Source organism: Myotis nattereri (assembly GCF_964212035.1).
Source record: "Myotis nattereri genome assembly, chromosome: 6".
Classification (NCBI taxonomy): domain Eukaryota; kingdom Metazoa; phylum Chordata; class Mammalia; order Chiroptera; family Vespertilionidae; genus Myotis; species Myotis nattereri.
In genome coordinates, this window is record NC_138081.1 from 85,229,997 (window position 1) to 85,255,779 (window position 25,783).

The following is a 25,783-nucleotide window of genomic DNA, read 5'->3' on the forward strand; positions in this document are numbered from 1 at the left end:
GTCTTCCTTTCCACTCCATCTCTGTTGGTCTAATTCCTTTCTATCTTTCAAGGTCTGCCTCAGTACCACCGGCCAAAGCCTTTCTGATCCCATCAGCCAGCTACCAGAGCCAGTACCTGTGTGGTTGAGTTGAGAGAGACATCAGTTTAAATCCCAGGTCTCCTATTTAAGAGCTACCCAACCTTGGGAAAGTTATTAATTCCTTTATGTGAAAAGCAAGAGCAATGTCCGGACCTGCCTACCTTACAGGGTTGTTGTAAATGTTGAATGACAGAACAGTAGAGAACATTTCCTATAACACATAGGAAATAGACAATGTTAGCTATTCTTGTTACCCTACCTTCTTTCCCCAAAGCCCATAGCATTTTATTTGTACCTTGTTTGTGTCTATCATAATTTGACCCTTGTGATAATAAGTCATGGACTTATTTTCTAGGGGCAACCTATCCCAGGATATATCTGTATTTTGAATATCAACTCAGAGCCCCTTTGATTTCTTAGGCCTCAATAAGCAAAACACATCAAGAAACTTACCATTTTATCTCTATTATTCCTTGTAACATTTTCTTTTCATGATTCTTCTTGCAGAAATTAGAAAAGAAAAATCTGAGAAGACTTCTTCAGTTCTGAAAGATAAAGGTAATAGAGTCAATGTAACATAACACTAGAAATTTATTAGCAAAAATATTTGAATGGGCCCATAGTGCATTAGTCATCATCTTTGCAGATGTGGGGGCCAAAATTCCATAGGTCACCCCTCTATATTTGAAATTTTGTATTTATTTATCTGTCCCACAAATACTTTCCTATAGTTCACCATGACTTAAAGTGCTCTGATTATAATTTCAAAAACTAAGAAAAAAAGAGAGAGAAAGGATTTTTCTTAAAGAATAAAAAGGTTTAACAAAAAAGTTAGAAGGGAAGTAAAGAATGCAGAAGAAAGGACTTACCTTTATGCGCTCTGGTTCTCTCCTTTCTGTCCACTCATAAAATATATATTTAGTGCACAATCCTTCCAAGCACTTGCTAACCATTGGAGAAAAAAAGTTTACAAAGCTAGCAATAGGCAGGAACATTGGGGAATTGGAGTTGTAAGTTGTGCTATTTTCAAAGTCTCTCTTAGTCATGTTCTGTCTGCTTTAGTCTTGTCAGGCTCCTTATTGCTACAAAAAGGCATGACGTTCTCATTTAAATTTTGAGATTTTCTCTTCTGAATGGACTGACTTTCCTCTATGTCCATCTAAATCTCGGGTCACTTTCTAAGAATAATGTCCATAAAAACCATCAAGTTCTGAATTCATACACTGATGTAAAATCTTACTTATTTATCTATTTAGTTCATTGAAATCCCACTTATTTAAGCATCAAGACCTATGTTAGTCATCTTATTTTTTATGTGAACTAATCAGTACCACATTCAATAATTATTTTTTGTAAATCTAATACACAAAAATCAGAATACATATTCCTTAGATACTGGAATTATAAGAAAAACATAGTCTGTGTCCTTTTGATATTTATAATGACATAATTCATTAAAATTATAAGGATCATAGAGGAGAGATGCAATGTGCTATAAAAGAGTTTAATCAAGATTCTAATTAGGTCTGGGGACTCGGAAAAGGCTTTCCTGAAGGAGTTATATTAAAGTCACGTGAGGAGGATGAGGAGTTAGCCAGGCAAAAAAATGGGAATTCTTTGGGAAAAGTACAGAAGCCGGGCCCTCTGCTTTTTGCCAGGCATGGTAAATCTACTTTATACATTTTGTTTCAGCAAGCTGTGCTGGATAGTTCAAATTTTATAAATGTGGAAGCTGGGGCATAGATCAAGTAAGTTACTCAGTGACACTGTGAAGTGAGAGGCAAAGGCAAGAATGAAAGTCCAGTCTGCTGGATTTTAAAGTCCATCTTTTCATTTTCACACAGATACTGCTTGCTCCCTAGAATAGGGATCTTGTACTTTTATTCTTCAAAGAACCTTTGCTTTGAATGTAGAACTCATTACGTAACTTTGAAAATCTATTTGATATAGACACATTGGCTACGCAGTATGAAAAAATAGCCTTAGTCCTTTTGCTATTGGGGTGACCCCCCTTAATCGCCACAGAGAAGTTTGGTTTATTTTTCTGCAGTGGTTACCTGTACTTTGTAAGAGACTCTTCATCCTTCACTCTCATTTTATCTGACAATTAACAAAAACATTGTCCTTGATTGTGTGAGAACTAAAGGTGTCATTGAAACATACTACCAGAAAAACATACTACCAGAAAAATCCATGTCCGTCTATCATCTATCTATCTATCTATCTATCTATCTATCTATCTATCTATTGTTTTCAAATATAAACTTCCCCTCTTTCCACTATAGTATAAAATATATTTTCTTTCATCTGCACTTACGTAACAAGAATATTTGGATCACATATTACTATTCAATATAAAAGCATCTAAAAAGAAGTTGGGGCATAAATTCAAAACTACCTTTCAGGCAACAATGATTACCACAAATCTAAATTGCTGCTTAAAGACTAAGCCGAAGCCTAAACTAGTTGGAAATGGTAGTTGTAAAACTCTGTTCTGGAAAACATTTGAGGAATTTAAATCCCCACTGACCACTTCACCAAGCAGGCTTTCATAATTTCTATTCTTTTTTTTTTTTAATTAAATCTTTATTGTTCAGATTATTACATTTGTTCCTCTTTTTTCCCCCCATAACTCCCCTCCTCCCAGTTCCCGCCCCACCCTCCGCCCTCACTCCCCACCCACTGTCCTCATCCATAGGTGCAAGATTTTTGTCCAGTCTCTTCCCGCATCTCCCACACCCCTTTCCCCCCCAAGAATAGTCAGTCCATTCCCTTTCTATGTCCCTGATTCTATTATAATCACCAGTTCATTCTGTTCATCGGATTATTTATTCACTTGATTCTTAGATTCACTTGTTGATAGATGCATATTTGTTGTTCATAATTTGTATCTTTACCTTTTTCTTCCTTTTCCTCTTCTTAAAGGATACCTTTCAGCATTTCATATAATCCTGGTTTGGTGGTGATGAACTCCTTTAGCTTTTCCTTATCTGTGAAGCTCTTTATCTGACCTTCAATTCTGAATGATAGCTTTGCTGGATAAAGTAATCTTGGTTGTAGGTTCTTGGTATTCATCACTTTGAATATTTCTTGCCACTCCCTTCTGGCCTGCAAAGTTTCTGTTGAGAATTCAGCTGACAGTCGTATGGGTATTCCCTTGTAGGTAACTGACTTTCTTTCTCTTGCTGTTTTTAAGATTCTCTCTTTATCTTTTGCTCTTGGCATTTTAATTATGATGTGTCTTGGTGTGGTCCTCTTTGGATTCCTTTTGTTTGGGGTTCTCCGCGCTTCTTAGACCTGTAAGTCCATTTCTTTCACCAGGTGAGGGAAGTTTTCTGTCATTATTTCTTCAAATAGGTTTTCAATATCTTGCTCTCTCTCATCCTCTGGCACCCCTATAATTCTGATGTTGGTACGCTTGAAGCTGTCCCAGAGGCTCCTTACACTATCCTCGCATTTTTGGATTCTTTTTTCATTTTGCTTTTCCGGTTGGGTGTTTTTTGCTTCCTCGCATTTCAAATCATTGACTTGATTCTTGCGCTCCTCTGTTCTGCTGTCGGGAGTCTGTATAATATTCTTTATTTCAGTCCGAGTATGCTTAATTTCTAGTTGGTTCTTTATCATAACATCGAGGGTCTCATTAGTTTTCTTGAGGATCTCACTACATTTATCGGCGGCTTCTAGAGAGTTCTTAAGAGACCTTAAAAGTGTGGTTCTGAACTCTGTATCTTCCATTGACAATTTTGTCCTGTTTCTTTGTCTCCGCATTTTGTTATGCTTCCTTGGTGCACCCCCTAGTGGTCTTTGTTCGTGGTCTTATAGTTAAATCTTGATTGTTGTAGCTAATTCCAGGGAGGGTTTGACCTCCAGGCCAAGTGGCTATGAGAATCAGCTGTGTCAGCAGTGAGAGAACTTCTGTCATCTAGGGAGGTGCTAATCTGGCGTTTGCCTGAGGCTATCCGGCAAATGCCTCTGTGCAGGGCTTGGGTGGGGCGGGTCGCACAGGATCAACAGGGTGGGCCGGAGAGAGCAGTTATGGCCTCTCTCAGTCCTGTCCCCAGGGGCTCTGCCTCTCTGAGTCCCAGCACCCGCTGCAAAGCTCGGAGAGAAAGCTGCACTCGCTCTGACCGAAGCCAGACAGACCCGCTTCTCCCGTTTGAGTCTGGGTCCCTAAAGACTCGCCCGGATCTGGAGCTCAGAGTCTGCGACTCCCTCCCGATTGAAAATGCCAACCGCGCCCTCCGCCGCCAGCCCGCTCCGCGCACTCCGCACCTCAGAATTTGACTTCAGCACTGCGCCTCCTCTGAGTGTCCGTATGCGTTTCTCTTTCCTCCTAGTTGTAGGACTTCCACTCAGCCAGCCTTCCTGTGGTTCTGGATGATGTCCCTTCCGTTTTTTGGTTTCACTTTTGAAGTAGTTGTTCAAAGCAGCAAACTCCGGCGTTAACCTATGCCGCCATCTTGGTTCTCTCCCATAATTTCTATTCTTGTTGTTAGGTTGTTAGTGAACATGGGTAATTGTAGGTAACTTCTTAGTGAACACTTTTTTCCTCTCAATGTTGAATCCTCTACTATTTGCAAGTTTTCTCCACAGTCACTAGAAAATCATGTATATAAATGTTTACTGCGTGTGATTATTGATTTAGAGCACCTTTGTTTTATTCAAACTAAGCTGGATGTTATTTTAGAATAAATTTACTTCCTGTTTCCTATATTTTCTGAGCATCATTTATCATTAAAATTTTTTATTGCAGAATCACCTATCAGATTTCAGGGACTTTAAAAACCTCTGCAGTGTTTGTTTCTGAAGCAGCCTTTGAAGTCTGCTGCTGAGCTGTGGCAGAATCAGAATGCAGCAATTCCATTCACTAAAAAGCCACTTACTGCATTGGAGTCATTATATATTGGGAGTTATTTATATTACGCAGCTGAGTTGTTGCCTATGTTTGCCAGTCTCTCAGAGATTCCACTTTGTGCCCACATTGAAGCAAGGCTCCAATTCTACATAAAACCAGGATTATTACACAAAAATCATTTGGAACCGAATTTACCAGTACCTGGGATGTGATAACCATGAGTAAATTAAGCATTTAAAGAAACATCATTAGGTTTGTGTCTATTTAATGTGATGCAGAGAAGGTCTAGGAATGATTGTTTGAGAGAGAAAAAGGAAGAGAAAGACGTCTTGCTGGCTTTTGCTGCTGGTTCAGCTACTGACTTTCCTGGGTGAGGGGACGCATGTAAGTCCTCTCAACACATCTACAAGGGCAGAGCCCTGTTTATGTGGCTGTGACCACTCAGAAACCAGACAATCCTGCTAGTCACCCCTGCTATTGGTTATGTTCCTTCTGGTATCCACCCCTATGCTATATCACCACTTGCTTCTTGCAGCTGGTCTGACTTATCAGAAGATCCTAGAATCATCCATTGTCCCAGGAACTGCAACACAAACCCAAAAAAGGCATCAAAGAGATGAATTAAATTCCTTCTTTATTAATAATACAATAGTAACAACACTTAGGTTCCTCTAGTGTTGGATTCATATGACAGACACTGGAACTATTGTCTAGTCTTGTGACACAGGCCTGTGTCTGTCTGGATCTGATACCAGTGGATGCTCAGCAATGCTTATCTCCTGTAACATTTTGATGCTCAAGACCATGCACCTGATGATCCCCAACTTCTAATTGTCATCAATCAGATGCCTTTTCTTGGCCATTTTTACTAATCAAACAAAAACTAGGATGGGCTAAGTTGTCTGAGGACTTTGAAACTGATCCCCAACAATCTATACCTCACCCTAGTTCATTATTCCCTGAGTCTCTGGGGGCAGTGTAGGGAAATGGAAAATCTGAAACCATCTTTTTATTCCTTTGTGAACATTTCTCCATCACAACCTCCTTGCCCAGATTATTTGAGAGTTGCACTTTATATCACAGCACATTTAAATATGTTCCAGCCCAGCTGATGTGGCTCAGTGGATTGACTGTCACCCTATGGACCAAAAGGTCCCAGGTTTGACTCCCCATCAGGGCACATGCCTGGGTTTCAGGCTGGATCCCCAGTGGAAGGCATGCAGGAGGCAGCCGATCCATGTCTCTCTCTCATCGATGTCTCTCTCTCTCTCTCTCTCTCTCTCTCTCTCTCTCTCTCTCTCATCAATAAAATTTTTTAAAAAAATAAATATGTTCCAAATCCTGATAATCAAGATTCATAAGACTTCCTGTAGGCTCTTAGACAAATGCAAAGAAATTATCATATTTGTAAAAGCAACACATGCAAAAATATGTTCTCCAAAACTTATTTCTTAACAAACAAGACAGATGAATTTTTAAAAGTGCTTTAAAATGACTCAAACCAATGATGTATCCATTAGATTTTCTAATACAGAAGTGCAGAATTTTTATGTAACATTCTCTCCACAGTTTTTGTCAGATTTGATATCCACTCACTTGCTTGGCTAATTAGAGACTGCTCAGATCTGCCTGTGGACATGCTAAATCAGGTCAAAACCCTTGAAGTCAAAAAGGAGGCTGAGAGAGAAGGAGCTACAGGAAGGTGAATGCAGGAGATGGCCCAGCCTGGGAGCAGATGCCATCTTCCTATTAGCAAATGTGGAAATAAAAGTCACTTCTATTTTCTGAGAACTTTTGCCAAGCTTAAGGTGGTGGGTTTATGACCTTCAAATACCTGTAAAAGTACAGCTGTTATTTTACCCCTTCCTTCTTTCTCCAGAAAATCAAATCTTCTTGGGGTTTCCTCTTCATAAGTCTTGTATTTTATAACTGTGTTCATCTCACAACAACATACAAGTCTTGTATCTTATAACTATGTTCATCTCACAACACAAACACTCACTCACTTATATAAACACTAGAGGCCTGGTGCACGGATTCGTGCACTGGGAGGGTCCCTTGGCCTGGCCTGTGCTCTCTCACAATTTGGGACCCCTCTGGGGATGTCAGACTGCCGCTTTCACCCAATCCCCGCAGGCCAGGCCGAGGGACCCCACCAGTGCACGAATCCGTGCACTGAGCCTCTAGTATGCATATAAGATCTTTGGTTAATCTCTTCCCACCTCTCCCCCCCCCCCCCGCCACTTCCCTCTGAGATTCAGTCTGTTCCATGTTTCCATGCCTGTGCATTGAGAATCTGCCCCCTGGTGGTCAGTGCACATCATAGCTACCGGTCAAATGATCAAACAGTCACCTAGGCTTTTATATATAGAGAGAGATGCTTAATATTGAATCCTGAAGTTTCAGGGATTGCCCTCTCTCACCCCACTGGGAATCTGTCCCAACCACCACTTCTCATTTCTCAGTACATTAATTCTTTTGGTTTAGAAGTTAATGAAGCTTCTTTTCGTGTTAATCCAATCCATAGCTCTTGATTTCATCTTTGTATGCTAAAATATAGGGGGAAAACAGCCTTATTTATACTTTGCACAATAAATAGCAACACAAACATTTATTTTCCATCAAAGCCATTTTTAAAAATTCTACAAACAAGGATACTTAAGGCTGTAGTTTATCTGCCAAGAAAATCTTGCTTTGAGGGACACAGCCCTTTCAATACAACCCCCAAATTCATTCTTGACACCATCCAAGGTCACCTGGACTCAATTCGAAGTGATTGAGTGGCATATCCATTCAGGTGCCACCACCCTATTCCAGAATTCCCACCCAAAACCATAGGTGAGAATGGAAGAAAGGGCTGAAGGTATTGATTTTTTCTTCCGTTCTTTCCCACTGTATTAAAAGCTACTTTTGTTAATAAAATGGATACTGAGAAGAGGCAAAAACTGGGCTAATGTTTTTTCTATAGGTTGTTGAGGATGGATAATGTTCTTTAAGATATTGCCCACGTATATGTTTGGAACCCATAATATGATCAGAATTACATTGTTTTTTAACATGGTAGAATAAATGAAGCTTTATTTACTTTAATCAAGGACCACATTTTTAAGATGTTGAAAGTTTATAGAATAAATTATTTCATATTTTATTTTAGTCTTATTCTTGAAATTTATTTGACTTGAGTCTGATGACTAAAACACCACATTTACATGGTATATGCAGGGTTTTTCACTTGATTGTTTATTTTAACAAAAAACACAAACAAACATAGCCTGATAAAAGTATACTAATTGAGTGCTAATTATAACACATAGAGGAGATTTTGGATGCTGAAGTTATGTGTTTTTAAAAATTATAGATGAAATAACTTCTAATCCATCCAAATGCCTACACTCTTAACGAACACATAGATTGTAACTCATTCAAAATTTTACATTTATTTTAAAAAAAAATAATCAAGGAGTGGCTTGTTGTACTCTATACTGTTGTATCTTTGTGTCTGTATGATTAAAATCATTTTTTAAAGAAAACATTATATTATTGCCATACAATTCACTTTAATGATAGCTCACAGAATTCATCATATATGTGTCTTCAATTACTTTTATCTTGGCTGAAAATAAATGCTCAATGTTTCTTTCCAGAGCCTATTAAGGGGAAAGAAGTGAAGTTGGCAGCTTCCCCAAAGGAAAAAGGTAATATTGTATAATGAAATGTGAAAACACATTGATCTGCCCACTGAATATTCAGTTACTTACAACAAAGTAATATATCATTTATTTTTAATGTTCTCAAACTATAACATTCATATGCCTGTGTATGTTTCTGAGTGAAGAACAACAGACTTACTTCCTATCATAAAATTCTAAACTGTACTACGAAATAACAAAGGAAAGAGTAACAATGTCAGAAATATTGAAAAACTTTTAAAAATGCATATGCTCTTCTGATTTTATCAATCTCTGGTGGGAAATCAACATTTTATAATCCCAAGGTGACTCTTATTAGGAATAGCCATGGAAACCAAGGGTTTAATATAAAAAGTAATACTTAAAATTTCTCAGTGATATCTTGCCATTCTTTAAATTCAAATAGAGAAAAATCATAAATTTTATGGCTAGGAAAAACTTAGGGATAAACTGTAGTCCAATATTCTCATCTTATAAATACATAAAATGAATAGTAAAGAAGCTTTTAAAGTTATTGTAATTTCCAGCAGCGGCAACATTAGAATTCTGATCTCCTAAATCAAGCACTGCGCTCTTGAATCTTATTGCATCTCTTGTCTCCCCATTATACTAGTCTCTGAGTAATGTGGATCTGATATGCCATACATCAAGTTATGTCCCCTACAACATAAGTAAATATGCTAAGTTCAATGTCATACAATTGGTTTCAAATTAATGCCAGTGCATCCTGTGGGAATAGTATCATACTCAGAACTGTCTAATTTTCCTTGTCAAAGAGAACATATTCGTGAACCAATGAAACCATAAAATGCACCACATTGAATGTCAGAAATAGAGCCTGTTTCTACATTTACTCTAAAGAGAAATCTGCATGAGTTACTGTTGCTTCACAAGCCTGGCTGGGAGCTTCCTGGACCAGATATGAAATTGGCCCTCTGTCACTGGGGGGCCTGGGAGGCTGAAGAGAGGCAGACCACTCCAGATCAGTAGGTGGCAGGTTTGGTAAGGAAGAGAATTCACTAAAAAGGCTTGTCTTGGCTGGCCACAGGACGAGTAGATTTCCCCACCAGCCTGCCAGAATATTAAAAGTCCATATAGAGGCCTTAACTAGGTTTAGTCATGTATACCAGAAGCCTTAACTGGGTTCAGTCACATCTATAGCAGGCCTTCGTAAGCTTTCATCAGAAACCCAGTTCAGAATGTGCCCTCACTACATCATTATTCTAAGGCTGTGTCCTTGGACAGCTTCTAGCTGTGGGGAGGCGAGTGGGGAGCACATTCCTAAGCACTGGAGAGAGAATGGGGAGCTTCCAGTTGTCCTGGGGGAGCTCAAGGGTCAAACCAGTGGTAACATCTTGATGACGTTTCCCTACACTAATGTACAGAGACTTAGTGGTAAAAATTGCAACTTATTGGCATTGTTTTATTGGACTTCTGGTACACCTGTATAAACATGTTGGAGTTTCAAGAGATATGAAGGAAATGAGGAAGCTGACAGGGAATCAGCCAGAGAAATGAAGGCTGTATGGAGAGTCCCCTTTAGTTCATGTAGCAATGTATAAAAGCCCTACCCTGAAGTCATATTTTCCTAACTTTGCAGTTAATTTTGAGTTAAACAAAAGTGCCACTTAATGAAGCACAGAGCACAACATGAATTTTTTTCTCAGCCCACATATGTGCTTGAATTTTTAAAAAGCAACATGCACTCCAAACATATTAAAACATTTTTTTATTTTTTATACTATCAACATTATTATTGATAGTATTACAGATGTCTCCTGTTTACATCTCCCATTTGCACTTATATTTTATTTTAGAAATGTTTTATATTTAAAACTTTACTTTTATAATCACCAATGATAGTTTTTTGTTTTGTTTTGTTTGTTTTTTGGTGCTATGAGCAATTTTATATTATCCTGTTATGTGAATTAGGATGTTTTGCCTTACAAAGGGATTATTACATGTTATATTAAATGTCCAATACATAGAGAAATGTTGCTATATTATTCAAAGAATTAATTAATGGTGAAAACTACACATTAATTTATTTTTAAGAAACTCTAAATTACTTTAATAGGATCTAATTGTTGATTGGAATGGATGTTTACATAACAATCTAAATTGAAATCATTTGATGCCATTAACTAATTTAATCACACTGTGATGTTATAATTCCTTTGCCAATCTAAGACAGAAGTATAAAATGTAAGGAACAGATAGGAATATTATAAACATCCACATTTTTCATTAAAGAAGTTTAGTTAAAAAAAAAATTCCTCAGCAGAAATGCATATGAACTACATATATAAATGAAAAATAATTCAAGTTTCCATTAAAAACACTTGGTGTTCATTTTAATCTTTGATCATTAAAATATCAAACTAAGATTTCCCTCTCTCTTATCTTTCTGTTATTGCACAACCGATGGTAAGTCTAGTATCAGTCAGTTCATGGTCACAGATAATGGTGGTGGGGAAGGGAGCACTTTGAAAGATATATTTTTAACAGTTATGTTTTATTTCACTATTACATAATTTTTACATTATTGTACCATTCTCTCCCTAATTTTTAATGAAAATTATATGTGGACAAGGGTTTGTATAAAATTTCAAATAATTGCAACAACCAGAACTATTATTTTTAATTTTGTCCTATTATTTTCTTAGAAATTGAGGCTTCAAATCATTGAATAAACATATGTAATTAGTCTTTTTATTTTTACAATTTAAAGTGACAGTGAACTCTTTTAGTAATGTGCCTTAAAATTTTATTAATTGAATCTCATCATTTTTCCCCCAAACAAGCAAGCCAAATTCAGGTCTGTGATACTAAATAAGAATTATAGTACTTGGTTATTCTGACAAAAAAGTGTAATCATAATATGACTTTCACTTTCACCAATCAGAGATATTGTCCCATTAGGCTTCCTTTACTTTAAGGGGGTCAATGTCATAATATACATTAGAACAGTCACAATACAAACAGATCATATTAGAAAACAAAAAGATATAAAAGACATCCAAATAAAAAAGCAGGAAGTAAAATTATCCCTGTTTGTAAATGACATTACCTCACATGTAAAAAGCCCTAATGACTCCACATACAAAAAAATTGTTAGAATTAATAAATGAATTCAGTAAAGTTTATTGATGCAAAATCAACACACAAAAATCAGTTGAATTTCTAAACACTAACAATGAACAATCTGGAAAGAAAATTAAAACAATTTTATTTACAATAGCATCATAAATAATGAAATACTTAGGGATAAACTTAACTAAGCATACAAAATACTAGTAAATTGAAAATTACAAAACATTGATGAAGTAAATTAAAGAAGACACAAATACATAGAAAGACATCCTATGTTAATGGATCAGAAAACTTAATATTGTTAAAATGTCCATACCACTCTAAGTGATTTACATTTTCAATATATTCCCTATAAAAATTCCAATGGCGGTTTTTGCAGAAAGAGAAAAGACAATAATAAAATTCATAATAAACTACAAAGAACCCCAAAAAGCCAAAACAGTACTGGAAAAAAGAAGAAAAAAACGTGGAAGAGTCATACTTGCTGATTTCAAAGCATAGTATATGCTACCGTAGTAATTAAAACAGTAGGGTACCGGCATGAAGACAGACGCTAGACAAATGGAACAGAATAGAGAGCCCAGAAATAAGCCCACACATATATGGCTGACTGACTGTTTACATGGATACCAATACATAATGGATAAGGCCTAGTTTCTTTAACAAATGAGATAGGGAGAACTGGATGTCTACATGCAAAAGAATAAAATTGGATCCCTATTGTGCACTGTACACAAAACATAACTCAGTAGCTTAAACATAAGACCTGAAACTGTAAAATTCCCAGAGAAAACATAGGAGAACATCTTCATGACATTGATATCAGCAATGATGTCTTCAATGTAACACCAAAAGTGTAGGTAACAAAAAGAACACTAGACTTATGAGGCAACATGAACCTGAAAAGCCTCTGCACAGCAAAGCAAACAATCAACAGAGCAACCTATGCAGGAGGCAGCCGATCAATGATGCTCTCTCCTCATTGATGTTTCTAACTCTTTCTCCCCCACCCCTTCCTCTTCGGCATGCCCCCCTATGAGGATTGAGCCTGCAACCCCAGGCATATGTCCTGACTGGGAATCGAACTGTGACCTTCTGGTTTATAGGTCAATGTTCAACCACAGGGCCACACCAGTTGAGCAAAGATAAATTTAAAAAGAAAGTAGTGGTGCTTGCCAAGTGCCAGGAGAGGGGTAAATGGAGCTGTTCAATTGATAGAAAGGTCCTATTATTCAAGATGAAGTTATAGAGATTTGTTGTATATGATTGTGCTTACAGATACAAATAATATACATCTAAACATTTTTATGAGAGTGGATCTCGTATTTTTTCACCACATTAAAAAATGATCTGCTTAATCAGTCTTTTCAATTAAAAAAAACCCTTAAATTTATCCATTTTGTATGAAATTGTGGGTTCAAATATCTATAGTGCATTGAATAAAAGTAGACACATATTCCAATTTATGTTCTTAAATCTGGTTATACACTAAAATCTCATATTGAGTTCAAATAAAAAATTTTAGTCAGGTCCCATGACCAAAAAATCTCATTCAGTAATGATGTGGTAGGGAAAGAAATGGCTTTCCACAGTCTCATTTTGCAGGAAAAATGGAACTATATATTCATGCTTTGATGCCTCATCTTTTCTCCAAATCCTTAGAATGAAAGATAAAATATAGATGGATACGTTAAAAAGACATAGGCCGTGCAAACAACGGGAACATACATATGTGTGTGTGTGTATGAAAAGCAGAAAGCAATTAGTCGGAATAAAGCTGCATGGATGCTGGGCTTTAAGTGTTTAAGCAGCAGAGCTTATGAGGAGTTTAGTTAAGACAATAACGCACATTCCAATAAGCAGAGATTTTAAGCAAGTCTCAATGCAATTAATCACGCACTGAAGTGGAGCTCCCATTCAAGAAAAGACACTAAAAAAGAGTAACTGCCGGCAATTTTCTGGGCTACAGAGAACTGGGAAACTGCATACACAAGGAGAATTGGAGCAAATAGGCTCAACTGCTCATCAGGGACCTGAGAGAAGTCCCTGCTGGGTGGGTGACTTGTTCAGGAAGAGCCCCCCTTACACTGGGGAGATATGTTGAGTGACCAAAGTAAAAACTGGACCAGAGGTCAAGCGGGAGAAGGGGGTCAATCAAGTAAAGGAACAACACAATCATAATTCGAAGAAAAGAAAGCATGCAAAGAAAAAGCAACAGCCATGGTAATACAACCCACAGGTTAAAATATAACCCCAAATTCTAAATCGTATGAAAGAAATTGATGTCTGAACTTAACCAATGTTCCTATGCTGCTATAACTAGTGATTGCAAATATTCTGGTGCCCAATGGTTGACATGAACACCATCAGGTTTTGGTTTCTAAAACATTTCAGTTTTAATGTTCTGTGGTGTTCTAATTTTCTAAACTAATATTAGAGAGATTTATTTTGTCTTTTGTAACTGAGAATTCTCATAATCAAAACCAATTAATTTATATATATTTATTCACCATTCTGAATATTTTACATTTTCCTAATAACAAGGAAAATCACATATATCATCTTTGCTTATGACATTGCCATCCTCTAAGAAATATTCAGATTTGCCACAACATTGTTTTTAAAATATAATACTTTATCTAGAATACTTGATTTAAGAATCAACATTAGTGTTTTTTTTAATTTTGTATATTTTTTCTGGAGTTTTTTTGTGTGTGCCCTGTTTCTAATTATTTGACATGATTTAATTCTGCTTTGAGGTGTTTTAAGGAGAAAATATTGTGACTATCATGTTAACAATGAAGAAATTGATGCACAAAGATGAAATGATTATCCAGGGTTTCTATGCTTGATTAGATACTTGGTATCAGATTTAAAAGTACCAAAAAGTAATCTTATTTCCCTTTTTTCTTTAGGACTGGAATATATTAACAAAACTTACCCTAACATCAAAGGATTTTTTTCATAATAATTTTATTATATTGGGTAGGAATGAAGGAAAGTTACAGATAATTTGTCGATGAGAAAGATTAGTATTCAAAAGCATACAATGTTTGTACATGCCTTTATAAATCCATGGTTACTTATTTCCTGAAAGAATTGTTTAAGTGAAAATTATATCAGTAACAGCAGCACTTTCATTCTAAGCAGCAACTTACAGCCTAAAACTTTTTGTGTGTGTCCATCATGCCAAAATGCAAAGTTGACAGTATAAAAAGGGGTTGTGTGTTGGTAAGAAAAGTAGTTAAGCTTGCCAGAAATTTTTCTATAATTACTAGCTTTACAAAAGTAATGCACCTAAGCATTGAGGATTTTTATTTCTTTTCTCAAAAAAAAAAATGTATAATTAATATATGCACAACTACATGTATTTGAAATATATGGAGGGTGATAAATACAAAGCCCCAATCTTCCTTCCTTGGTATCCTTTCCATTTAAGCTCTCATTTAAAAAAGACAGAGTAGAGTGAGAAAATGAGCCACTGGCTCCCTGGATGTTCACTTTTCTTGTCACTCCAAGCTACCTTGTGCAGCTGTTCTCATAGGCTTCCCTTCTTGCAGGGAATTTTTTTTAAATGTTGTTTAAAAAAAAAAAAAAAGCCTTTCTATTGTTCCTATTCATTTAAAAAATGTAAATGTATTATTTGTCATATAAATTCATCTATTATTTTTACATCTTTGAACCAGATATAGGATTATCTTTACTTAAACCTATGATCCTTTATTAATTTAATTGATATTTTCACTTCAAGTTAAAGAAAATGAATGAATGCAGGGAAAGGAGTAAGAATCTGGTTAAAGAGTGCCTCTCCCTTGCTAAGGGGAAAAAACAAAAAATGTGCTTACTAACCTTGGCAAATGATTTTCGCACAGCTTTCTGAACCCGTTGAATGGTTTAAAGGCAACTGGCTCATTACCTGAAATATGTCCAACCAGCTCTCTTACCATCTTCCAACAACATCACAGAACCTTGTTCTGACTGACAGTTCTTTGTGCGACCTGGAATATGTTCGGCCTCCTCCAATTATTTCTTACTTATTTCAATGGGTGCTCTTCGCGTTGGGTGCTTCAGGGAAGGGGAGGATAATGAGACACACATAGCGATTGATAAAAGAAAGAGTAGGTAGAGGCGAGTGACACTATCAGATCCATGGTACTTGTGTTTAGCATATGCAAAAGACGAAGGATCACGAAAATAAAATGATGGCAGAACGGGGCAGGGAAAATGTATGTCTGCATTTATTCTGTGCTGCAAAGAGAGAATGCCCTCTGGCTCACTTGGTGTTTTTATTGTCCACTCAGCAGACTTTCTTTGGGAACCTCAAACTCCTTCGGGAATCTCGCCAAGCAGAATCAGGACGTAGGCATAAAGCACCAAGTCACAAATGAAGCTCTTGCACTACAAACCAAAGTCATTTTAGAACTACAGCTATAGAAGCTTCTAGACCTAGAGCATAATTATTTTTCCTTGTTGATCTAATGGGAATCAGAGGGGAAGAGAAAGAGACAGACGCAGACACAGAACGCACGTGTGGGGAGTGTTTGCTCATGTGCACATGTGTTATGGGAAAATGCACTGAGCTCAGAAACTAGAGACTCTAGCTTCCGCTTTAAAATAACCCGCTACAAACTAGTTAATTCACCTAGCTACTCTGGATATTTGTATCTGAAGTTATATTGACAGTCCCACCAATAAATATAAAAATCTGAAGATAATGCACAGCAATGTCGAATGTCTGGTGGGTAAGTTCTAATGCACTTTTCCATCTGCGTAAGCTTTTACTCTTAATGGAACAGGGATTTCACCTGGTATTTTGGTCTAAACCACCTAAACATAAAGCTTATAAATTTAATTTTCCTGGCATTTTGAAACCACAATTTAAATTGTTTTGTGTCAATATCGAGTTTAAGTGTTGGTATGATATTCTGTGGATATTTTAGGTACTAAGACTCCAAAGGTAAACAAGACAAAAACCTATTTTCCCAAATCTCCCAGGACTTGGAAAAAGAGCTGGGAAAGAGGAATGCGATGCAGCCCCCCACACTGCCTTAGACCAGGCATACCGGATTTTTATGCAATAAGTGGATATCTATTATTTATAAATCAGTACATGAATGTTCAGAAATTACTTGTGAAATTATTTAATCTAATATTAACCACAGATACACTAGATAGTCATCATTTTTCCCATATCATAAAGTGGAAAATTGAAATTTAGAGTTTCAAATGCCTCACATTAGAACATCTGGCTTAATAAACAAAGGAAATAAAATTTGAACTGAGGGCTATTTTGTTGGGTTGGTTTGTGTCTGCTTTTCTCCAACTGCAGTGCAAAAATAAAGAAACAAAGAAACAAACAACACTCCTCTTTAATTTGGATGAGGTTGCTTAATTACATAAAAACACCATCAGCCTGTTCCTTTAGTATGCATGGAAGGATCCCTCAATTTATAAATAAAGATGAGACTGATTTAGAAACTCAAGTAGGAAAAAGGGGAGCATAGAGAATGCACGAAGTTTTAAAAACACATGGACACGGTTTAAAAAGGGAAGGGATATTAAGTAGTCCTCTCTGACTCAAGCACAAGCATGCTGAAGTTTGGGCCGGCCTGTTGTACTTGATAACAGAGTGTTGATGACTTTGAACTATCATTAATGAAGCACCCTCCCGAGGCTCATCAGCAATTTACTTTTCAGATAAAAGTCAACAGCGCAGAAAAGTCAGTTCTGCATATGAAATGTCAGGGCACATGCACAGGCTGCGGGCTCGATCCCCAGTGTGGGGCGTGCAGGAGGCACCCGATCAATGATTCTCTCTCATCATTGATGTTTCTACTCTCTTTCCCTCTCCCTTCCTCTCTGAAATCAATGAAAATATATTTTAAAAGATAAATAAAATAATACAATAAAAACGAAAGAGGTATATGTGCCAGGGAGTATTGAAGGGCAATAATAGCACTAATGCCACTTCTGCAGGGTGCACATTGAAGTATTAAAGGAAGTAGGGTATGAATGGCTATGTAATTCTCTATTACATAAAATTCTGCGGTTAAACTAATTACAGAGTTGTGGGGGGTTTTTTTGTAACTCCAGAAAATGAGACTCTATTTGGCTAAAACCCAAATCCCAGATACACAGTTATACTCAATAAATATCCCAACCATGAGGTCCGTTTTTCTGCTATTTGAAGGGGAGAAATATTATAACGTGCCAGAACCCTTCCATTAATCAAAACATTTTTTGTCAAAATAGAATTATAAGGCACAGGCAAGTTGTGAAATAAGAGGAAGGATTGGAAAATATGGAAATATAGTCAGCTATCACATTGGTTGGGATGGAGTCATGAGCATTATCTGGATATATTATAAAAGTATGCACTTAACCTATACTGAAATTAAGTTAAAATGCATAATTTCTAGATAAAAATCATTCTTAGAACAATAAAAGTACTTCATTTTATTGATATTTATATCATTATATTCAATGTAAGCCAATTTAATTTATTTTATAAAATTAATAATAACAGAAATATTAATAGAAACAATTATATCAGTTTAAAATTATAAAATAAACCACCAGGTGGAGCTCCATGAATTGAGTGCATGCAGTTGAAAATAGAAAAATGATTAAATTAAGAAAAGTTACACTTTTTCCTGCATAGTTTTTATTAGTTTTCTTAATTGAAATACTTAGATAACTTATGAATCATAAGGAACAGACTCTTATTAAAGACAAGATGCCAAATTACTTGATTAGTATGAAACTTTTGGGAAACTCTATTTTAAAATCAAAGTTCTTTTGCTTAAGTTACTTTATAATTTACTAATAATTCATGTTCCATTCTATATTGATGGAACTATGTAATTGAAATTTAGGACAGATGAGAAAAATCTATAAAATCTACTTATTAAACTACTTAGTACTATTTTTATAGAATGCTTATTTTTTCCTTGTTTATTTGTATGTGTGTATGTATGTTATATTTTATCCTAGAACCTGAAACTAAAAAAGATGAAAAGCCATCAAAAGCAGGTAAGCACACTTTGTAAGCTTTACAAGGTTAGGAACAAGGCTGGTTTTATAATCAGGGCTGGGTAAAGCTTTGATAAGCCTTAAACATTGAAAAAATACTGGTGTACCCTTGTATATATTTTAAATTTAATCAGCAATAAGCTGCCATGTAGGCTAAAATTAAAATATATGCTGTTTTCTGCTGATAGATTGTGGGTAAGTTTATCAATGTGCTGGTACTTTTAGCATGTGCTGTTCTTTATTTATCTACTGGGGATAATGTAAATTTCAGAGGCTCTAGCCAGATCATGGCAAATGCCTAAAACTTAGGATTGATCAAACCCTTGTATTCAACTATTTTTACCACAAAAACAGTAGTTTCCCATTGTTTAACCTAAAAGATTCAACCATTTCTTTTCCATTAATTAAGTATGCAGATTTTTTGGAAAGGTAATAACTTGCCTATTGTTCATTCCTTTGATAATTGGAATACTTTTTTAACAATTTTCTAAAAACAGGCTTTGTGAGGAAGTCAAAGAGATTAGCTGGGTACTCTGAAGACAGGTGTTAAAAGTTAGAAGAAGAAACATCATAAAAATAGGAAAATGCAGAAAAAGAAGACTAAAAATATTATGAAAATGTTTAATTAATTGAAATCTTTCTAGGGTTAACCCTATTCCAAATATTTTATATCTTTACTAGAGGCCCAGCACATGAAATCATGCACGGGTAGGGTCCCTAGGCCCAGCCTGCGATCAGGGCCATCATCCACCTGCTCACCAGTCCCCAGTTCTGCCCCGCCGCCACCCACCCCGGGTCCCCCCGTGGTTCCTGGTTGGCCATCCAGCAATCGGAGCCTGTGGACTGGGGGGAGGGACCGAGAGGTGGTCAATGCACCTCATAGTGACTGGTCGATCAGTCGTTCCGGTTGTTACACCGTTATGGTCGTTGGTCTTTTATTATATAGGATAAAGATACTTATGTGTCTATATCTATATGTGTAAGAGAAAGTTATATCTCTACCTTCCTATACAGTAAAAGTGATATTACATACATGTAGACATTCTTAATATTGGTCTTAAAATATTTGCATATACTCATTTCCACAAATTTTAACCTATATTTAAGTGATTCTTATTTCACCTTTCCATGTATATGTTAAATATTAACCCAGATTATTACCATCACTTCTCTTCAAGGTACTGCCAACATACCAAAGGAAATTGTTTGTGTTTTTTATTTTAGTAAATAATCATTTTAAATGACTTTAATAATCTGAAAGCATGCATTTTATGAAAAATAAATGGGAAAATCAGCAATTTTAAACTGTAAAATAATGCATGATAGAGATAAAATGACATATTGAGGTTTTACATCAAAAGTTATAATTGAGCTTTAGATATATCTGCAGAAATGGGAAAACTACAGAAAAATTTGCTCCATCCTTGGCAGTCTTACTGAGCTCAGTAAAAGTTTGCTGATCAGATAAAAAGTGTGTTATGTTGCTCCTTACAGCAAGCATATCATTGTGTATGCTTTCTTTTACCGCTGGTATACAATGGAAAAAGTGATACATGTGCTGTAAATTTCCTCTTATTAGTTTACATTAAATATTTATGTATATTTTGAGATTATAATTATCTTTAACTTCCTCGGAGAAAAGTCAGCATTAATAAAACATTTTATTACAAGATATAATCAATCAACAATTTACTGAAAACATATATTATGCTAATATCACTGCTATATGTCTAGAATTGTGCTTAGTATTACAAAATTTACAAACAAGTTATAAGGGGTTGTTTCCAACCAAGAGAGTATAATCAAGGACATAGACATGAACTACTAAAAGATGTCTGCAAGATAATTCATTATATTAGAACTCTAGAGAGGAGCCATTTCTATAGTCTGTGGCAATCAGTGAAAACTTCAAGGAGATGAAGGACTTAAGGAATATGTAAGAGCAACTCAGTCAGGGAGATCATTATAAAGAGTGATGGAAGCAGTGCTAGCTTTAGACTAGAAAGACATTCATTTGACTCCCCTTGCTATATGTAGGAATGTGACTTTCCTTAAATTACTAACATTTCTGAACTTCAGGTTTCTTATTTATTGAATGAAGATCATCATATTCATCAGGTGGGGTTGTTACAAGAAATAGAGTTGATACCTGCCATTTGGTTCAATTCAGTAAATGCGGAAACAGTGAGGAAGTGAATTCTGTTTACTTTCAACATTATTCATAGTCATAACTAATATTCAATGTGGGATTATTAGGAATTGAGTGTTTAACAATGACAAAACCAAGCAAGTCATGGAAAATGCTATTATCAATTTGTTATATCTTCTTTCAGTAATATAAATGTATGTTTTAAAAGCACCATCATACTCTCTGTACTGCGCTAATACTGCTCTAGTAATTGTCACCGTTTCACAGGAAAAGAATAGACATCAATCGCATTAAATTGACACAACTCCAAGGTCTCAAGCATGAGAAAATGGAGTGGGTGATCAAATGTAGAAGTTGCAAAGGGAGCACCGGTAGCGTGAATGCTAATGGGGCATCCACATAGAGCTATTCTATAGACACCTTGGAAATGAAGAACACTCCTTTGGAATACTCAGACGAGGTTTTGTATCTATGAGTTTAGAGGTTTGGGATAGAAACCAAGGACAAAACAAAAAAAAAGCAGGTTTGTTTTATGTTTTGTTTTTTAAAGAAAAGGAAACATGGAAGGAAGAGAAGGAAATGAAGGGCAGCTTCTTGGGAAAGTTAAAGAACCGGTGAGGAGAAGGAAAGTGTGTCACCCGGAAGATCAGGAAGTACAGTGTATCAGCATCCCAAAGCAGAACGCTTTGGCGAAAAAGTGGAAAAGTCAGCAGTAGCAATGTCGCAGAAAGGCCAAGGGACATGGTGACCGAGAAAAAGCCATTATATTTGACAAAAATCTGTTTTTCTGTGACCTTTTGGGGAGCATGTCCAGTAGAGTGGAGGAAGTAGAAACCAGTTTATAGAAATTAACAAGAGAGTTTACTCATAATCAGCAGAAACTAATTTTTTCAGGAGCTTGTTGTTAAAGGAAGACAACATATTATATCCCAGCAAGTAGAACCAATGAGAGATGTTTGCTGCTTTCCTGGTTGTGATAGGGCGGAGTTGTCCAGGGAGAGGGGGAGCAAGGAATCCAGAGGGAGATATTAATTAGGAGAGAGCTGCCCCAAATATGAGTGTTGGGATACACATTATAGATGGAGGGAATTAGCTTAATTATGATGAAGAAAAAATTTCCCCTGAGCTTTAAAGGCATAATGAGAGGGTAGATTAAATTAAAGCTGGGTGGTGTAATAGGAGGCTCCCGCTGGGTGGTCTTTTCCCCTAAATTCTTTTCTGTAAAGGTGACCACCAGCATGTTTGTTGCCAGATTCCGGGGATGCTTTTTTTTTTTTTTTGCTCATATTATGCTGACCCTTAGTCCATATTTGACCACATTCACCATCTCGTATTTCTCAAAATTAAAATTCTTTTTTTTTTTTTTTTGGCAAAAACTAAATCATGTAAATCCACACTGTTCAAAATAAAACAACTAAAGATGACTACGTTTTTAAATACTGGAGCAACATTACAATAATTATTTATTTTTGACATAGCATATTAGCCACTAAATTCCTTTGTGTGTGTTTTTACACCCCCAACCCCCAAAGAAAATGATGACAAGTAGGATATGCATTTCATTAAGTAATTGGAGAATAGCCAAGTGCTCTTTTTGGGAAGCAAATGACTTTAATTATAAACAGTACCATAATTAAAAACAAAAATAGGCATAGTAAGTAATAAGCAATAATTTTTTTATTTATAAAAAATTAATAATTATAAATAAACTCTTCAGAGTTCTATACCTGCCTTTCTAACTGCCTACTCAACATCTTCACACGGTTAAATGCCAACACCTCACTTTGTTTAAAATTGAACTCAGCATCTCTTCCCTTGTCTTTTTCTTTTGTTCCTCATCTCAAAAAATAGAATTCATGACTCACCATTCAGTTGCATTGACTTAAACCTCTGAGTCATTCACAGCTTTTCCTTCTCTCTCACAAGCCAGGAGCCAAGTAGGTGCCTAGTATGTGTTTCCCAAATTTGTTCTCTCCTTTTATTTTCTCTCCTGGTAAGACCCCAGTTCTAGTTCTAGTTCTCATTATCTCTTGCCTGAATAAATATACAAACTCATGACCTAATCACTTACCTTGCTTCTTGCAAAGTTATTTTTTCTAAATGTGTGTCTATAAGGAACAGTGGTAGGTTCACTGTCCCTGACATATTTCTTCACATGGTTCCCATTGTCTAATCTTCTACCATTACTCCTTCCCTTTATAAACATTTTAATAAGATCATCAGTTCTATGCATTTATTGTCTATTCAGTGTCTTTCTAATAGTATTTTCCTTTTACTCTAGGTACACAACAAAAACATCTTAGCTATTTACCTTGCCTCCAATCTTGGCAACTTACTTTTTCAACTACTCTTCTTTAGTTATAAACACACACCATGAGTTCTCCTGCCGTGGTCTCTTTGCAGATCTTTTCCTCTAGCGTATCATATGGTGTCCGTATTTGTGTCTAAACTCCTATATTATATTATATCTCCTGCACGCCCCCTACTGGTGATCGAGCACAACTCAGATATGTGCCCTCACAGGGAATCGAACTATGACCTCCTGGTTCATAGGAACTCTCAACCCCTGAGCCAGACCGGCTGGGCAACATCACAAGTTATTAATATGCTCACTAAAACTTGAGAACTACTACTATAGAACTCACAGACATCTACGATAGCCCTTATCTTCAGGAAAGAAAAATATCAAGCTACTCTCTTACCACAACCTTGGTTAATTAAGTGGACACATGTTTTTGAATGATTGCTTTCTATTGGATTTTAGGGGTATAAGGATAATGAACTTAAACTCTCAAGAATTATATTGTATCAAGGTGGATATTATTAAGTAAATAGCTAAGGAATTAGTCAACCAAAAAGAAAAGTTGTACAGAATGTGGTTTGCAAATACAGAGGGAAGTTATATTTCTACAGGCTTTTTGGTTCAGAGAAAAAAAATGCCAAGGGAGAAGTTACAGGAGTAGTCTTAGAGAATGGGTAAAGATTAGCCAGATGAAGAAAGCCCAGGTGGGGCGTCTGGAGAGAGAGAGAAAGAACTAGCCCCAGCTGGAGGGGGAATGCCAGGGGGAGCACTGGTAGGCTACAAGGATTTCACTGCCACTGCAGCATAAGGTGTGAGCATGAGCAGAGGTTTGGAGTAGGTGAGGCTGGAGGGCAACAGCAACAGAAACCCATGGCTTCCTGAGTAAGGGTTGTGTCCTTTTCCTAAAGGAAATTGGGAACAATTGAAAGTCATTAAGCAAAATGAAATAACAGCTTCCATTAGAATTATACATTGTTCATTTTGGCTAATCACCGAGATTGAAAATGAAAAGGATGCTAATAGCTTCAGGAAATCAGTTTTCTGGAGGATGAGACTATTGCACTGAAACTCTAGTTCGTAGATCTTTATAGAACATTACTAGGAAGAAAAGGAAGAGAGCTGTTAAAGAAGTATTTAAGGAGCAAAATTGCCATAATTTTGGGGGAGGATAATAAAAATTCAGATAACTCCCAGGTTTCTGTCTTGGAATAGTAAGTATGTGGATAGTAGTGTCATAGATTAGGATTGGAATTTCAAAAAAGGTGGCATTTAGAAAAAGAAATGTATATCTATTATGTAAATTTTTATATATTGAATACATATTTTTGTTGAGCAGTTATTATATGCTGAGTACAAAACACGTTGGTGAACACAGTCAAGTTGCAGCCCACTTAGAGTTTATAATCTAGTTAGGGTGGGATGGGGGAAAGATATTTGGGATTAGAAGTACCTGTAGGTTATGCATTTAGGTATGTTTATCAGGCACCCAGAGAAAAAACAGTAGCAGATTTGGAAGTTCCCAGCAAAGGTGTGCTGGCTTAAACATGAGAGTTACTGACATCTGCCAAGGGGAGTGTGACGAAGGGGAAAGCCAAGAACTGAGGAAGCAAACCAAGAACACTAATGTTGAAGGAGTGAGTAGAGGAGAAGAAGACCCTGAAGGAATTAAGAAGCAAGCAGAAAAAGAACAAACAAAAACAGAAACTAAAAAAGGGGGGGCGGGGGTTAGAGTTAGAGAAACTAGGAAGAAAAGAATATCAAGGAGGAGGACGCTGTTTAAAGTGTCAAATTGAGCATAAATTTACAGAAAGATTAAGACTGAAAAGTATTCATTGGGATGTATAATACGGAGTCATTGATGATCTTATGAGCAGTTTAATGAAGCCTCATGGTTGGAAGACCCATTTACTTTTATGTTTACTATAGTTTGAGGTATTTGATTGGAGCTCAGGAATTGGGGCCAGAAAATAAACCTTATATACTTCATAAACACTGAAGACTATTTTAAATCTTGTCTGAAAGGGAAAAGAAAATGCATTTAGTTAGGAAAACAGCTTGGCAGAGTAAAAAGAGAGGGAGATGTGTCATTCCTCAGTTCTTGGCCTCCTCATGAAACTGTAGGTCAAATTGTGTCATAAATCAGCGAGTGAGATACAAGACGCCTTAGTGAGCCAATTTATTAGGAATCGTTTACTGCTCGCGGCCCAGAGGGAGGTGTCTCTTCCAAATCTCTGAGCAAACACATACAGGAAGTTTTTCGTATTTATACCTTTTGAGCTTCTTTGTCTGCAGATTTTACAAAAGGCTCTTGTGAGTTATTGTTACAGACAGTTTGTAATCTTGGATACATAAAGAACAAATATTTGGCATAAGAATATGGGAATTATCAGTATTAGTCCATTACGTTAGATGGCTAGCTTGCAAGGTCAGAGAGTTTTTATCTTTTTCTATTATTCAAACTAAAACAGTTATTCTACAGAATAAGAGACTGTCTAAAAATGACAGGGTTTATAGAACAAGGAACTGTCTAACAATAACAGAGAATTTCAAACAGCAGTTTTTATACAAGATGGAGGTTACTA

General features: G+C 36.2%; 1 protein-coding gene across 2 annotated transcripts in view; it reads left to right on the forward strand.

The window, feature by feature from the left end:
* The window catches only part of TRDN (triadin), a 270,709-nt gene that overhangs the window by 206,287 nt on the left and 38,639 nt on the right, over window positions 1–25,783 (forward strand). Inside the window, exons 22-24 of one of the 2 annotated variants that reach the window (XM_081094750.1) lie at window positions 589–639; window positions 8,581–8,631; window positions 18,712–18,750. In XM_081094750.1, coding sequence (XP_080950876.1) covers window positions 589–639; window positions 8,581–8,631; window positions 18,712–18,750 — 141 coding nt within the window. Of the gene's footprint in view, window positions 1–588; window positions 640–8,580; window positions 8,632–18,711; window positions 18,751–25,783 lie in introns of those variants that run through there. The other variant, XR_013996185.1, reaches the window with a different exon arrangement.